Raw genomic sequence first — 17,545 nt, 5'->3', positions numbered from 1 at the left:
TTGTGTGAAAATAAGGCAAATACATATCAAACATGGGTTTTTCTAACCTCTACAATAATTACAATCCAAGGGAACACAATTATTTTGCCTCACACTGTATATGAATAGACAAATATATACAAATACACACACACAGGAATTACAAAGAGGTCATATTTTAATCCTGTAGCGCGATACCAAAAATGATTATGTTGAAGATTAAGTAATGTAATTGATGTCAGGTAGCAGGTCGGCCATTGTTTTGACAAAACACGCAGGGGACAATACAGTATCAGGTTGTGCGATGACAATATGCGGTCAATTAGTCTGGAAGCATTGTATGGGGTTGGGTTGGCATGACTGCGGCTGTCATGTGTTTGTGGACACATCTGATACGAGTGTGGGGTTGCCGGTGTATACTTTCACCACAACTATCGACATAGACAGCGTGAGAATATCGAGACCAGGGTGATACTAGGATTAGTGAGCAGAGTTTAACAGGGATGTTGATCAGCGTCTAAAATTGCGTGGAAGATAATCAAGAGAAATATATATAGAAAAATATAGGGAGATTAACTGGACGTTTTTGCAAACATTTTCTTCTGCGAAATCTTCTGCGGGTTAAAAAATCAGGCCTTCACGTCTTCTTACACTTTGTCCTTGACCCTGAACTTTCAAATTATAGATGGATATGGTGGAACGTGAACATGTGTAAAATGTGATTGGGTGCTCTGTGCAGAGATGCTCTATATACGCCGTATTTGGAGTTTACAAAGGCCGTTATTATTAGAAATACAGTAAAATCATACGTTGAAGATGTCTTAAGAGGTCACAGTCTCTTTGCGTAAAATGCAACACTTCTTAATACAAAGTTTTAGTTACGAAAATGTTCAGTTTGTAAAAGAAAGATGTTAGGTTTGCTTCATACAGTAAGAGTGGTTGCTACTACTTTTTAAAATGCATTGTGAATTAAATTAATTTGTTTTGCTTGATATCAAAATTGAAAATAAATTATTTTAATGACTATGATTGTTTTCTTAATGGTGTCTCCGCAGTTACGAGACAAAGAGTACAATACATTGATTACATTATTGGTGGAGATATGTCTAAAGTGTTTAAAATGCAACCTGCTTAGTATCTAACATGGAAGACAATAAAGTCTAGTTAGATTGCAGAAAAGATTATCCAATTTTAGTCGTTGTCTAAGCTGCAGTATATGTCGAAAGAAAATCAGAGTATATGGTAAATACCAAAATAGATTCCAATAGATTGTAACTCAAATATACAATTTTGTGTCTGATCACTTCAAATACCCAAATCTTAAAACAAAAAAACTGAAGTATGATTAAAATAGATAATTTAGTATTTTATTGCACTAAAATAATGTCTAATGTCTATAAATGGTTGGTAAATATGAAATAACAAGAATAGGATCATTGTTCATAATTTACAATCAAAACAATACAGATTATTTTCAATTAGGTCTAATTAATTCTGATGTTAACCCATTAATCTTGATCAATTGGTAAAGGATGATCAAATTTGATTTTGTGAATAATTTCTAGATTAATATAGATTTAGAAACTACCGTTTAAAAAATATTTTTTGGCCTACATAAGATTAAATAGTTTCTTGAAAATTATTGTTTAAAAGTAAAGGATGGTATTTAGAAATTTAAAATAATTAACTTAGTTCACATTAAAATTGATATTGCCATGAACTAAGAGAAACACATAGGTCCTCAATGGATTGATAATTTTATCAAAACTTAATTAATGAATAGATACAAGTATAAAATGCGCTGAACAGCAAAAACGTGTTTTGACTTCAAATTGACAACAAACAAAGCGATGATATTTTGGCGTTTTAAAGACACAACTCAAACGAATCATCATCGCGAGAGACTCTTCCTTAACTTTAGTGGCTGTAAAGCAAACTGGGAAAGGACCAAAACAAGATTGACTGTCAAAATGCAATAAAGTCTGAATGATGCAAATAAACGTGATGAAGTGAATAAACCCCGAGATGTCATGATGTAGGAGTTGTGGTGTTGGTGGGGGGAGGGGGGGAGGGAGAGGTGAAGAACGAGACTTGTGAATGAGACATGAGAAGCCCTATAATTCTTCACTCAACTTCTGGTGGTTCCTTCAGTTACATCATTGTGGTATATCTTACCATAACGATACAGAACTTAATCTACGAAACAATGTTAACAGTTCAATACCTAAACAATTGTCTTGATCTTCATCATTAACTTCCAACAGTAGCTATCAAATTGTCTCATTTTAGATGATCATTAATTTGCATCACCGTCATTAACAGAAATAAATTATAAAAGATTCAGTTTATCCACAGTAAAGATGACTGCCAATATTGCCAGTGCTTAGATGTTGGATATACAAAGAAAACAAAATCCACTTGGTTCTATTAAAATTATGATGAGCATTTCGGGGTGATTTATGATCCATTCGTGCTGGCTAAGGAACGAACTCGCACCAACAACGTGTTTTACTGCACAGTTGATAGTTCTGGTTTTTACAGGTTACCGATATTTAGAAGATACTCTGTAATTTAAAATGTAATTAAATAAAAATGAACAATTAGTAAGTATGTATTGTCAAAATAAATCCTTAGGGATATTCTCTTGTCCAATCTACCCTCATCGTAAGTATGGTTAATTAAGGAAGAGGTTCTCATCTCTTTAGGTTTGATGTTTCCAATCTCGTGACCAAAGACAAAGAAAGTAAAAATAGTCGAACCAAGAAGTACGTTGGTAAAAAAATACAAAATGAACAAAACATTATTATGACTGATGCAGTTCACTTTCATAGCATAGTCTGCTTAAATATGATCTAAACATTAATTTAAAATTGGTAATATGCAACAGAAAGTAATATACATAGAATAATGTAATTTCATTTTACAGCTTCTGCAATTTTAAGACGTTGTGATTCAAAAATAAAATTTAGAAAGCAATTGTAGAATTGTGCAATAGTTAATCTTTTGATCTCTTGTACGGCTAATCGCTTTGGAAATGGGCCAGTTCCACAGTGAAGTCGGGATACGTGTAACGAATAAATCGTAAGGGACAAAATATTGAACCGAATATGCATAACAGCATACTCCAAACGTCTGTTAAAATAACAATAAAGTGTAACAAGACTGGCAAAAAAGAGCAGTTCTGACCTAATGAGGTTGTAGTTTTTGGAGCTTTCCTCTGAGAATTTGTCATTAAAGGCTGGGCGTACTGATATAGTATTTAGTTTGTCAAAAGTGCTCATATCTTCGGATTATACACACAAATCCAAATGCTTTAAGAAAGGTTTCAAACGTAAAAAAGGTTTCTCTCAACCGTTTTAATTAAAACAATTTTTTATGTTTTTGCCGTTGAATAATTAGCGATAATACTGTGAATAATAAATTGCATTAGGATCTATTAACTTGCAAAACTCTCTGAAAAACTAAGGGCGAACATTCGTGTGTGGTTTAATATTGTTCTTAAGGGTAGCCTACACCGCATATTGTCACCAATACGATCAACTGTTACAGCTAAAATGTTTAAAAAAGGAATATTTAAATTGATTAAATAGTTAGCATTACTTAAGTACACAATAATGTGTACCTAAATGTAGGATATACACTAACTTTTGTTGAATAATATGTTTGTTTGAAATATTGCAGCGCGCCATGGAGAATATATTGAAGTGGAATGGAAACACAATAGCTGTCTGAGCTGGTGAGAGTTACAGACCTGCCATTATGGTAATGTGGTTGTTTTTCACCTTGTAAGAGGGGTGCTACCACATTTTAGAGTCCATTGGGCTTTGCCTTTCCATAAACTGGTCTTCAGTAGGGTCTGTAACGGAATTCTCGTTTTACGGGTTTAGAAAAAGCAATTAATTTTCAAACCACTTACTTCATATATTTATTTTAGGAGTAAAACATGCATGTTTCTTACTTATTTGGAGCGCTATAGCTGAAGATTCAAAACTATGACGTAATGATGAAGCATTATATCAGACTAATCGACCAACGCTTTGGAAATGGGTTAGTTCTATAGTGAAGTCGGGATACTTTTTTACGTGTAACGAATAAATTACGAGCGAAATACTTTAACGCACTTTCTCGAAGTACTGTAGTATTATAAGCTGTGGACATTTCAGTTTTGTGAAATGAACTAACCACACAAAATAACTTCGTCACATGTATTGGAATCTTACGGAAATAGTAAAAAAAAAAAACACGCAGTTGCGTAGCCATTTTCATTTGCCAACTCTTATCAGTCTTTTTATTCCATGTGCTTCCTCTACATCTCTTTGCATTAATTTTACAAATTTTATTTCTAAGTTTATTTCCTGATGTGTTTACTTAACATTCTTTTTTCTAATAAGTTTTCTATTCAAGCTTAATAATCTAGATAGTTTTGTGGATACTATGAATTAAATCTACCAGGAATAAAATATCATGTCGATCTATTTCTGAGGGCCAAAAAAATTATTCAAACAATTTAGCTACTCTTAATCTAACAATAAAGGATTAAATTGTAGAATTTGATCATATCAAAGTACGTGATATAAGGTTGAATAAGTAGCCTAACTAAGCACAGGGATCCTTATTCAGTGTAAATGCCAATATTTTGATGTCATAAAGGTTAGCTAGAACCATATTTCATCATTACTCACATTTGATCTCTGATCACAGTATACATTATGGAAACCCATTATCCATTACTTCTCGTATAGACTCAGAAATTCAGATATAATGTGAAGAAAACACATTTAGTTGCAAATTCAAACAGTATATTAATTCACAACATTAAATCAATGCATTCATGACTAAGCAATGCAACAGAAGATAGCTTTGCAGTTGAGGAGTGTCGATGTGACGTATACATATTGAGATGTCTCGAGTTAGTTTCGTACAGATTATAGTTTATAATAGCGCTTCCGCATTCGGAGTTGTATAATAAAACTATACAATGTTTTAAAAAGTGATTTTTGCATTACTATTTTAAAAGATTTAACATTTAACATTAACATTATAATATTGTTAAAGGGAGTTCAATGTTTAAGTATCATTCAAGTTACTAATTCTTGATCAGGATCTACATTTTCAAATTTCCACCAGCTATCCATCGACCCCTAATGTTCTCCAATCTAACGCCCTCCTGTCGTTATTTTCTATAGCTCTCTCCCCACAATTGTATCCTTTCCAAAATATACTCTCAAACTCTTTCTCTATCGCTTAGCCTACCTATTGCTTGGTCGTCTAACCTGTTGGTTAAACTTAATACTTATACTAATACTATTCGTCCTCTGGTATCCTATCTCCTTAACCATTTCTATATCTTCATATATAACCTGTAATTAACCTAACTTGTATTTTCTGACTCTTATTCTGTCTCGCTTTCTTGCAACAGTTTTGCTTCTCAGAATCTAAATCGAACTTCTCCACTTTATTATTTTCTTTGACTTCCTCAATCCTTGTTTTGGTTCATGTACCAGTACCACACAATTATCGTATTTATTATCTAGCAGTATTTAAAAATTAAAGGAAACAATAAAGTACTGCGATAAACACGATTAAGTCCGTATAGATAGTGAATACTTAGTTCATTTCAAAGTGAGCCGATTCCAGAAGAGTGTACACCGCACCAGTGAGCGACGGTGGAGAGAATATTCTGTTTGATTGAAGATTTTAATATCGGGGGGAAGTACCAAGACAAAATTGTTCTGTTATGTTAATAAAACAAAGTTTACAGCTTCAATATCAGAAGCTCATGCGATAAAAGCGTTATAAAGACATTTATTTACTTTGGTTCCTGACAACAAACGGGAGCCCGTAAGATATTACGATGTGATGTGAGAGAACTCATCATCAAATATGTCGCTGACTTTACAGCCTCCGAGCTGAGTTATGTTGTGCAACTTATATTGCCTCTGTTTTACACACTTTTATTGCGTTCACTCCTAAACTTCCTTCTCAAAACACGTAGAGACTACATTCTAAAATAGACAAACCTATGTGTTTATTGGCCTGGAGGCGATTAAATCTGTTTTTGGTTAGGTTATTGTTTAATTAAAAATCATAGCTCTTTAAGATTAAAATTTCTTCAATGATGAAAAAGAAAAAGTCACGGGACATACATATTTTAAGTAGAAAATCCGGGTAATTTGATAACAGGAGTAACTTAAAAAGACTGCAAATAATAATGTGAATTTTTACTTTACTTATCACGTTGTCTTAACATTTGAAGGAGCGAAATGCTTTTGATAAATAAATAAAATGTTTTTAATAAAATATTATTTAAGAGAATTATTAATGTGCGAGTGTGTAAATTATGATGATATGTATTTCCTCATGGCATCATTCATATACACACAGTAAAGATACATCCAAACAATTTCCTTTGAACCTGATTATGAAATGGCATTAAATACTACTTTAAATGTAAATACTAACAACTCAACCACGTCCAACCATAACGTTTAAGCCATAATGTTTTTATTTCATTTATCTTTAAAAAAATATTTAAAGTGCTGTTACTAAAATTGTATTGAAATTAAAAGAAAAATATATTAATCAAACATCAATTTGCACCACTTCTACGAAATATAAAGGGTTCATGGAAAAGCGTAACATTGTAAATGCACTCAAAGGAAGAAAATAAATGCTGATAAATGTTAACGTTACCTCTTAAAACAAATGTATAAACTAATATGTTTATTTTGTATAAACAGTGGTCATCCGTATTTATTCTAAATGTTTAGCTGCAAGCTTCTCATAAAGAAACAAAAGACGGATGTTTTATCAAATTGTCTTTTGAATTGTTAAATGAGATTTATTTATACATTCTATTCGAAACACAATAAATACGTATTGTTTAAAATACTGCTTCAGCATATTGATTTAGAAACTAATTATATAGTTCAATGGGTAGTAAACAAAGTATGGATAATGCCTTTGTCAAAAACAAAATCTTTCTACTAGAGTGTTTTAATAATACTTATTAAGCTTTGGCTAATTAGATTTTTATGAAAATACCACAAATAGCATCGGGGGCTTAAATTTCTCCAGGGGGGAAGGTGTTGGCCATTTAACTGTTGGCGGGAAGTCTCGGGAAAGACATCTTACTAAAAATCATCAAAACTACAAAAAAGAGATTATTCAATCTAACAATCAAATTTAATATAATTAGAAAGAACCTAGTTCATAAATATTTTTTTACTTGCGAGTTTGTTGAAACAAAATCCCTTACCTGCAATGTTCAAGTTAGCAAGAGTACGAGATATTTTAGCTTTCTATCTATTAATTAGTTGAGTAAAAAATAATAAAGTGTTATCCCACACAATAAGGTTGTGATAAGAGACACGACCTATGTGAGGAGTTATTTATAGCCAATAAGAGGAGGGGAATGATAGCTCCGTAACTAGGTACATGCTGATTGACAGAAGTGTTTACGTTTGAGGTAGGCTACAAATAGTTCACAATAGTTTGTAGAACAAATTAAATATGATACCTTGAACGTCTAATTGAGAATTAAAATAGACTGCATCTGACATTAAGAATAACATTTCAATATGAATATATTTTGCATTAATCAGCAGTCTGTAAAGTAATCCAAAGTTCACAATAGTTTGTAGAACAAATTAAATATGATACCTTGAACGTCTAATTGAGAATTCGTGAGACTGACTGACAACATTCTACATTAACATCTAATTCATCTGATTAAGAATAACATAATATGCATTAATCAGCAGTCTGTAAAGTAATCCAAAGTTCACAAATTAAATATGATACCTTGAACGTCTAATTGAGACTGCATCTGACATTAAGAATATGATATATTTTGCATTAATCAGCAGTTGTAAAGTAATCCAAAGTTCACAATAGTTTGTAGAACAAATTAAATATGATACCTTGAACGTCTAATTGAGAATTAAAATAGGACTGCATCTGACATTAAGAATAACATTTCAATATGAATATATTTTGCATTAATCAGCAGTCTGTAAAGTAATCCAAAGTTCACAATAGTTTGTAGAACAAATTAAATATGATACCTTGAACGTCTAATTGAGAATTAAAATAGACTGCATCTGACATTAAGAATAACATTTCAATATGAATATATTTTGCATTAATCAGCAGTCTGTAAAGTAATCCAAAGTTCACAATAGTTTGTAGAACAAATTAAATATGATACCTTGAACGTCTAATTGAGAATTAAAATAGACTGCATCTGACATTAAGAATAACATTTCAATATGAATATATTTTGCATTAATCAGCAGTCTGTAAAGTAATCCAAAGTTCACAATAGTTTGTAGAACAAATTAAATATGATACCTTGAACGTCTAATTGAGAATTAAAATAGACTGCATCTGACATTAAGAATAACATTTCAATATGAATATATTTTGCATTAATCAGCAGTCTGTAAAGTAATCCAAAGTTCACAATAGTTTGTAGAACAAATTAAATATGATACCTTGAACGTCTAATTGAGAATTAAAATAGACTGCATCTGACATTAAGAATAACATTTCAATATGAATATATTTTGCATTAATCAGCAGTCTGTAAAGTAATCCAAAGTTCACAATAGTTTGTAGAACAAATTAAATATGATACCTTGAACGTCTAATTGAGAATTAAAATAGACTGCATCTGACATTAAGAATAACATTTCAATATGAATATATTTTGCATTAATCAGCAGTCTGTAAAGTAATCCAAAGTTCACAATAGTTTGTAGAACAAATTAAATATGATACCTTGAACGTCTAATTGAGAATTAAAATAGACTGCATCTGACATTAAGAATAACATTTCAATATGAATATATTTTGCATTAATCAGCAGTCTGTAAAGTAATCCGGCTATAATAGAGCCATCACGATGTTTACAGCCATGTTTCTCGTAGCTACGGGCCAGGACTTGACGACGGGTCGTGGACAGGGTGACTTTTCGTGATTTGGCTCAGAAACATTATCTCCCACCAGCCCTTCCTTTCCCTTATTTTTGAAACTACGTTATCCGTAAAAGTGCAAAGAGTGCAACATCAGTAAACGTTCTCAGATCATCCCCTTATTTGCGTAATACTTTAGACAATGGAATAGCGATGATCTACTTCCCACCATGACCGTCTGACGACGTAATATCGGTTACGACGCATGTTTATTTGTGTACTCATTTTCACGGTTTGTAAACCAAATTCTCGGCTTATTAAAGAGTATTTTATGGTAAAGAAAACATAGGGCTTAATTACGGGCATCACAGCCGGGTGGAAAACCGTAGTTACAACAATTTTCTTCATTAAAATAATTTTTATCCGATAAAACATATATTTATTTCTAACCTCTCGCAGGGGTGGGGAGGGTCCACCCCCAAGACCTCCCCTCGATGCGCGCCACTTAATGGAATTTTAAAGAAAATTATAATTCACAGATATAAAAAGTTGTGTATGTAGTTTAAATGGATTCACTACATAGACTAATGAAATGGCTCAGCGTTGAAGTAGCCTACTGTACTGAAAATGTTAGGCCGGTATTAAACCATCAAAATTCTGTAAAATAATTATAAAAATATTTGATAATAAGTTCTCTCCTGGAGAACATATAACCATAGCTCATACCATACTAAATAGAAACTATTATAATATTTAGTACATTACACTGTAATATTTTTATCAGACATTTAATAGTAAATTTACACCATAGGACTATGATAGTGTAATACCGACCTTAAAAATGTGTATGGACAACAGATGCCTCAATCCATACTGAGGGTAACGACCACTGTTTCTACGAAACAGGCGGAATAACATTCTTGGAAAAGTCGGGCTTATTACAATGAGGCTCGAAAGAAGAATGAAGGGTTACCCGTGATTTAGTAGACTGTCATAATAAAGGGCAAGAACATTCTAGAAATGATTCGTGTCAGGAAAATGACAAGGTTTGTGGCGGTCGTGCGGTACCATTTATTTAAAGTTTACAATGTCAGAAAACTACAAAAATAATAAATTATATCATGCATTTCTAAAGTCTGAATACGCCAGTAGGCAGAAGAAAGGCCGACAACAAAACCCCGGGACAGAAAGGAAGGCTATTCCATACCACCTACAAGAACATTATGTAAATATAATATGAGTCGGCCCGTTCCATTTCAGCCTCGCATTAGAGCCGCCGTACCGTTGACCCGGGCTGTGACTAAGAGGTCAGAGTTCGCGGCAAGAGCTATTGTCTCCTCTGACCAAACTTGTTTGAGCAATTGCTTCTTTCACCTGGCCACAAATCTGTTTACGCTCTTGTCTAGGTAATGATAGCCGGCATGCCTTTCCCCTTCGTGTGATGGAGCACTGTGGTCTCAAACAATCTGTTGCGGAAAGGTCAACTGAAATGGTAGTCACTTAGCTCACTTTAGGCAGCACTTAGGTTACCTCATAAAGAACATGAATGGTGCACTTCTCCTGTCAAGGAGTCGGCTACAGTGGCTCGATGGACCCATTCATTTTTATTTGAAATAAATCATTCCTCGATTCGGACTCTCCGAAATTCCCTAATCATCATTAAAAAGCCACACCTTTTAAGTAACCTGTCATTAAAACTTTCATTGGATTTCTCAACCCAATGCGCCGTTATCAGATGGCCTTTGCTCCCGGATTGGCCAACAGTTGTCCCTGATTAAGCCATTAATTAAATGAAACGGAAAGTAACACAGCGTGGGAGTATGTGGAGGAATTTAACCGAGTTAGCTCTGAGAGTGCCACACACCTGGAGTAGTGCAGGAACCCTACAGAATATCTGTCTGCGACACTGTTAGCTTCATGGAGGAAACCCTTACTGAAGATACGATTTTCACCAATATAGTTTTAATTAATAATTATAGTTGAACATTACACATTAATTACTTAATTAACTATCCCACACGTACTTTACTTTAGAATAAAATGTCATGTATTCTTGCAGAACATTGCCGTGGGTTTTGAATGTTTGAAAAAGTTAAAATTTAAATAAGAAATTTGATTTAAAACCGAGTTGGATTAAGCTATTTTAGACAATGCGTAAGAGTCTAAGCTGAAGTACGAGCGTCATGTCAAATTTTAAAGCGTAAAGTTCCATTCGTTCTCGAGACACTCTGACGTCATAGACGCTTCGCCGCTTTGCTTATATAAAAGTAAATATTTATGCACAATTTCAAGTCGATAATTACATTTTCCTAGAGATATTTGGCGGGAAAAGGATAGGTGAAGGAGAAATACCACAGATCGCTGACACTCAGCCAATCAAATGAACAAATATTTTTGGCTTTATCATGTTTAAATGTTTAATAGCTTTTTGTTCCATTAAAAACCATTAATCAAGTTTGATGTAATTTTCCACATCATTGGTTTACTTAACTATACCTTAAAGTGCACTGATAGTATATCCCAAAATCTTCATAATATGTAATCAACATACATTCCAATACACCTATATTAAACATTGAGTAATATCAACCATTGTAAAAAAATTATAAAACTCTCAATTATAGGAAACTGTGTTTAAATGGATGATATATCTGCTATTGAAGAAAACTTGCACGCCAAGTGTTTGTGTATATGTAATAAACTTTTAGCATGAAAATAAGGTTAAGATTGATGTGTATAAATTTATTTTGTTATTTGAACAAATAAAAATAAAAATGAGATTAGACTACATTTGGTGCAATTAATATTTTATTCTTCATATAATTAGTCTTTTATTGTGTTTACTCTTTAATTTAAACATGTTTTACCTCGATAATGACAAATATTAAATAAAGGAATATACTCGATTGACTAAGTAATGAGAGAATACGGGACAAACGATCCAGAGAATTAGTGAGTGTATTCAATGAAATCTGAATTTATGGTCGAGTGCACCTTAGAAAAGGTAATCAGTAATAACTCAATTACCACGGCAAACGTACCTACCTACACTTTATTGTAAACTGTAAGGCAGTCAAGTAAATACATGATATATAAAATGCCAATAACTGTTATTAATATATTTGTTGAAGGCATAGAAAGGTATTTAAGAGGCAGGTGCACTAAAGGGACGGTGAGTTGGAGGTCAACTCAAAATTCACAAAGTATTTAACATATAAATACGCTAAGCCACTATTACGTACTTTTTATCTGATTTGAAATACAATTTACAAAGACATTCCAAATTTCATTACCAAAAATATTTAAAGTATTTCAAAAATGTATCCTACGTCATTAAAAAACAGTGTTATGTATTATATAATTTTATACTTGTTAATATTAGTCTGATTGATATTTTATTTTAAAAAGCATTAAAATATGCATTAAAGAAATAAAAAAAGTAAATTGAGACTTGCTGTAATCTGGATCATCTCATCCTGCAAATATGTCTATTAACAACATATGCTCATATAAAACTCACTAACATCACCCGTTAATCAGGTACTTGAGAGGGTTTTGTATAACTTATTGGGCTTAATAATTAAATAAACAACTAAACTATAGAACAAACTAAATACTTTGCAACATTAGAAGTAACAACCTTAGACTCCCCCCCTCCCCCAAGTAAAGGAGTCCAAATGTTCTGGAATTACGAGAGGGGGCAATATCTATATCTGCCCCAGGGTTCCCAATGTCTAAACACGGCCCTGCAGTACATTACCTGAAGCGAGTGCCGATTACGTCAGGCGGATTGGGCGACACCTGCACCAGACGGAAGAAGGCGTGATGTTCCACACAGCACTTGTACAGGTGCTTGCAGGCTGGCTTGGACGGTGTCTCGAATCCGTAAGTGTTCTCATCGTTCTATAACACAAACAGAAACGTTTGGTAGCGTTCTATCGCAACTTTGCTATTTTGAACAGAAAATATACCAATTATAATAAAACAAACCGCCCGCAAGTCTTATTTCACAGCTAAACAAATTCGTCAAATTTGAATCAGATTACCTCAAATGTTCGATTCTCAACGTTTTCTAACATAAACATAGATATTTTGTTTATCTCGTATATTTTACATGTTAGGTGTATGTACCTAACATGTTTTGTTAAAGTAACAGATAAATGATTTCATTTCATTTTTCTATTATTTATTTATCTCATTTACATATATACAAATATAGTGGCAACAGATTACACGAGAAGGTACCCACACGGGTAAAAGCCTGTGTGTGAGAACCGAAAACACATAACACACACCCACACTCACACATAACGTACATTCCTTTACGTTAGAATAGAGCGGATAAGATTTGGTAATTACTGTTTTACTGGATTTAAGTGCACTATGAACGTAATGTAAGAATCTAAACAAATAAAAACAATTGATCGAATCTTAATTGATGGAGTTTAATGACGGAACCCATGTGGCCAAGTTAAAAATTACAGTGTAATAACGAAAATATAAAGAGCAAAACATTCCAGCCAACAAAGCATTAAGTAGCACGTTATAAATCAATAAAAATACCTTTATTTACAAGCGTCCCTCAGTTACAAACAGGTTTTCGGGACAAATCAAGTATTAACTTGAATTCCTAACTGCGTATATTATACTATTTTTCAAACTAATGGAAAGGGACTTCAGGAAACCAGGGAAGTCATTATACAATATCGGCATAAAAAAGGAAAACTTTTTCGGCCAAACTCAAAACTCACTGTATGGAAGTGAAGCTTCCGTTTGAGGCTGATACGTTGCGAGACCTCATTCTGATACCGCAGCCTCTCAATGAATGAATGAATGAATGAATGAATTTATTTTATTCCCAAATATATGTACAATATTACAATCCAAACTTTACAATTAACTTCTAAAAAGTTTTTATTACATTACCGAACGGAGTTTGAAATGAGAACAAAGAATAAATATCATAAGAAATAATCATCATAAAATAAATATCATAAAAATAACATCATGTATAAAACATTGTCCTCGGGAAATGAGCCTGCATGGGCTATGATGCCTGTGCGCAGCAGACTCGAGTTGCTCACGCCTGAAGAAATAACGGACTGGATATACATTAAAAAAATGAATATAAAATATAATACAAAATAATACACTATTATATACCACATACACACGTGAATCTGGAATGAATATATTAAAAGGAAAAAACCGTGTAATTTTAATATGTACCTGTTTTAAAGAATTGAATATTATTAATTTTAAAAACATTTACATATTAGCAACAAGGGTAAATAAGCAGGGTCACCGCAGATTATAATGGGGTAGTGATAATGAATAATGATGGGATAGGAGTGGTGGCTGTTCACATGTCAAACTGTCCGCCCGTAGTTCGTAGACAACACTGCCTCGGCCTCCTCAATAGACAATGATAATATCCACTGGTTAACTTTCCTTTTAAAGATAATTGTAGAAATTTCATTGAAAAAACTAAAATTAGGAAACTGTTTACTTATATTAATAAAAAGCACGTGAGCTAGATAGTATAAGTTGGTGTTTGAATAAGATTTAGTTAATTGCAGTGGTAGAATTCCTGTTGATCTAGAATAACGTGTGTTATGGGTGTGTTGAGTTCTTTCAAATAAATCAAGTACTGGGGCTCCCTGAGTAGAAAGACTTTGATAGTCATGCAATTTGTCAACAGCTTGAAGAAGTCACCCATGTGAAGCATGTTAATAGCATCACGATACTGTGACACATGATCATTCCATCTCAGAGAGAAGACATGCCTCAGCGTTGTGTTTTGGAGTTTTTTAATTCTCTGAGCGTCGTGTACACTAATAAAATAGTCATTGCCTGGGTTGCATAATGGTCAAATATAATTGATCTGGTATGGTAATTAAAGATTATGACAAACTAATTTAGTATTCTAGGACCGCTATTTGTGGTTAACCGAAACTAATACTGATGTAATGAATAATATGAGTTAATTATTGTACATTTGAATTCAATGAATGGGGTTTTGTGTTAAGGAGATTTATTATTAGTACTTAACGATAACAAGTGACTTTCAGAACGCAGAAAAAATACGAACACGATTATCACGGGCGACGAGATTAGGCGTCCTAGTATTGTTTTAACTATAATAACAACATATTCATATCATATTGGGCCAAAGCCCTAATTCAGGTATGTTGGTTGATTGTTTTACGGTTAGTTTAAATAGCTTGGAAACGGCGAATGTCTCTTGAACCGATGTACCCTGCAACAGATGAAAGAATATAAAACATCCCTGCCTTGCCTAAACCCCCCGGTATTGTATGTGATCTGTATAAGTTATATTCAAAGCTCTCCAATTTAATTAGTAAGCAACAATGAAACGATATGTGATCATAATTATACAAATTATGACGGCAATAAGTTGATAAATTAAATTCATGACATTTATTTCTGTTTTTGTATTCATAGGGGAGTTCACAAATAACCCAAAACATACACGACAAATATTCAAATACATTTGGAAAACGGTCTAAGCCCTCAACTAATTAGAAATTACAACGACATCAAATGTAATTAAAAGAGCTTTTCCATGTATTACCCGTACATATCGCTAAAAAGCACTATAGTCTTGTTAAGGTAATCACATTAATGTAAATAGTGCTGAAATATTGAGTTGGAATATTCCAGCGATTGCGAGCTATCTTCTGTACGGCTTTTATCTGCGACATGAAGTAGATAGAATTATTAATACGAAAGTTATAAAGGACTTCTTCAATAAAATGGTAGATTTTATGAGGCAAAAGAGCCGTTATCGGGATCGTCTCTTTCTATCTAAAAGCATCCAACTTAGACATTTTATAGCGTCAGACGTAATGGGGTACCTAATGGAGATTTTTACATAACGTACACACAACACGCTGCATTACTGTTGAAGGTAATTTAGATATCGGCATACAGTAACGCGTTCGCTCATAATCTTGGCAGATTATTTTGCTGGGAGCGAGTTTTATTGGAACGAGGGTTCGATACGCAAATGAAGAAAGTTCCCAAGTTGGCAGTCCACTCAACGAGGCAGGAAGGAAGTTAAAAGATTGAATCGGCTCTCAGTCCTAACCGTGTATAAACTTTAAATCGATGCTGAAATGTTAAATTACCTTCAACTTTTTGTTTACCGGGATACAAATGGCGTGTAGTTCTCGTAATATATTGGAATAAGTTAAGAAAATATATCTAGTGACAAAAAGAACAAATTTAAGAAATGGGACACAGGTGGGATGATATGTAACAAACAGGGACGATGTTTCGTGGATAGATTTCATTATAAAATTGTATTTATTGACTAACATTATAATTTAATTTTAGTTTTCTCTTTATTTCTCCTATAACAGTTTTAAAACATTGGATTTTTATACAATGTTCACAGTATATGAAACTATATATTGGGGTAAGGCTACGACTTTCTAATCAAGAGTCACGAATTAGATTCCCGTAAAGAAAAATTTGTAAACATATTAGGACGTGTTTGATTTAAAAACTTGTATTATAATGATAAATTCAAAATACAATTGGCGTAGAAAGAACACGGTGTAGAATATCAAAATAAAAGAAGAACAAGTGTATTTTTTTAAATTATTCCACTGGTATTTACAAACAAATACAATGCATTAAAATGCCAATCAAATTTCAAAATCAGTTAAACGCTTATGATATAACTCTTCATCAACCCTTTAATTGATACTGTAAAATATTTGCTATTGTAAAATAAATTTTCGGATTTCATATAAAAATCAGTTCTATAAGTTAAATTAAAAATTATTTAAAACCTAATTTTTATTAAAAAAATTAATTAAAATCTAACAAAAATAAAAATAGGGATGTCCTCTCTTAAATCCGCGTCCATTAAAATAAACAATGAAGATTTAAAACGAACCCAATTAGTGACAAATACTAGGTAAAATAACGTTATTACATTTAGTATTTGTTGTTCCAGTAACTATATCGTAATAATTCATTAATTTACTTACTATACTTAGGTCCTAGTTCATTACTAAAAAATATGAATACTTAATATAAATATTGGGTACATTATACACTCGTACTCTAATCTCATTTTAAAGGTACAATTTTGTTACACTCGTATCCATGAATTGAGTATTTTTAAATACCAATTTATTACAACTATTGTCTATGTATACCATGCTTCCGAATAGGACCTTCTTGTAGTACTCTGTTTCGATTTTGATGCCAACTCAGAAGCAAGTTAAAACGAAATGTAATTACAAATCTTATTATTGCTGGAAATTATATGCATAGATAACGGTAAATTTTAGTAGCAATTAAAACAAAATCCCCAGAATACTCACGTTTTTATCACAAACTCGAAGCATGAAATACCTCCCCTTGTGGTAAATTTTGCTGATTCTTGGCCTGTAAAATAACAACGATTAAAGTTGTAATATTTTAACACTCATATAAATCAAAGTATATTTATACATTATGTGTTTTTTATTAGTATACTTTGAGAGGGACACTCACCAGTAATAGTTGGCCACTTTGTTCTTGTTCCTAAGTACTATGACACCAGTGGGAGTGAGTCCTAGGAAGTATTCTACATTGTCCTCCCCCTGAAACAGTACATACCCACGTCAGATAGA

At 32.7% G+C, this 17,545-nt stretch overlaps 1 protein-coding gene across 3 annotated transcripts in view; it reads right to left on the bottom strand.

The window, feature by feature from the left end:
- LOC124354768 (band 4.1-like protein 4) overlaps nucleotides 1-17,545 on the bottom strand; it is a 368,162-nt gene that overhangs the window by 32,051 nt on the left and 318,566 nt on the right. For all 3 annotated transcript variants that reach the window (XM_046805455.1, XM_046805456.1, XM_046805454.1), the window contains exons 9-11: nucleotides 17,427-17,515; nucleotides 17,255-17,318; nucleotides 12,655-12,797 (exon numbers count right to left, since the gene is read on the bottom strand). In XM_046805455.1, the coding sequence (XP_046661411.1) occupies nucleotides 12,655-12,797; nucleotides 17,255-17,318; nucleotides 17,427-17,515 (296 nt within the window). The remainder of the gene's footprint in view (nucleotides 1-12,654; nucleotides 12,798-17,254; nucleotides 17,319-17,426; nucleotides 17,516-17,545) is intronic.

Source organism: Homalodisca vitripennis, chromosome 2 (assembly GCF_021130785.1).
Source record: "Homalodisca vitripennis isolate AUS2020 chromosome 2, UT_GWSS_2.1, whole genome shotgun sequence".
In the NCBI taxonomy this organism is placed as follows: Eukaryota; Metazoa; Arthropoda; class Insecta; order Hemiptera; family Cicadellidae; genus Homalodisca; species Homalodisca vitripennis.
The sequence above is the reverse complement of the archived record's forward strand: the minus strand, read 5'-3'. Positions and strand labels throughout refer to the sequence as shown.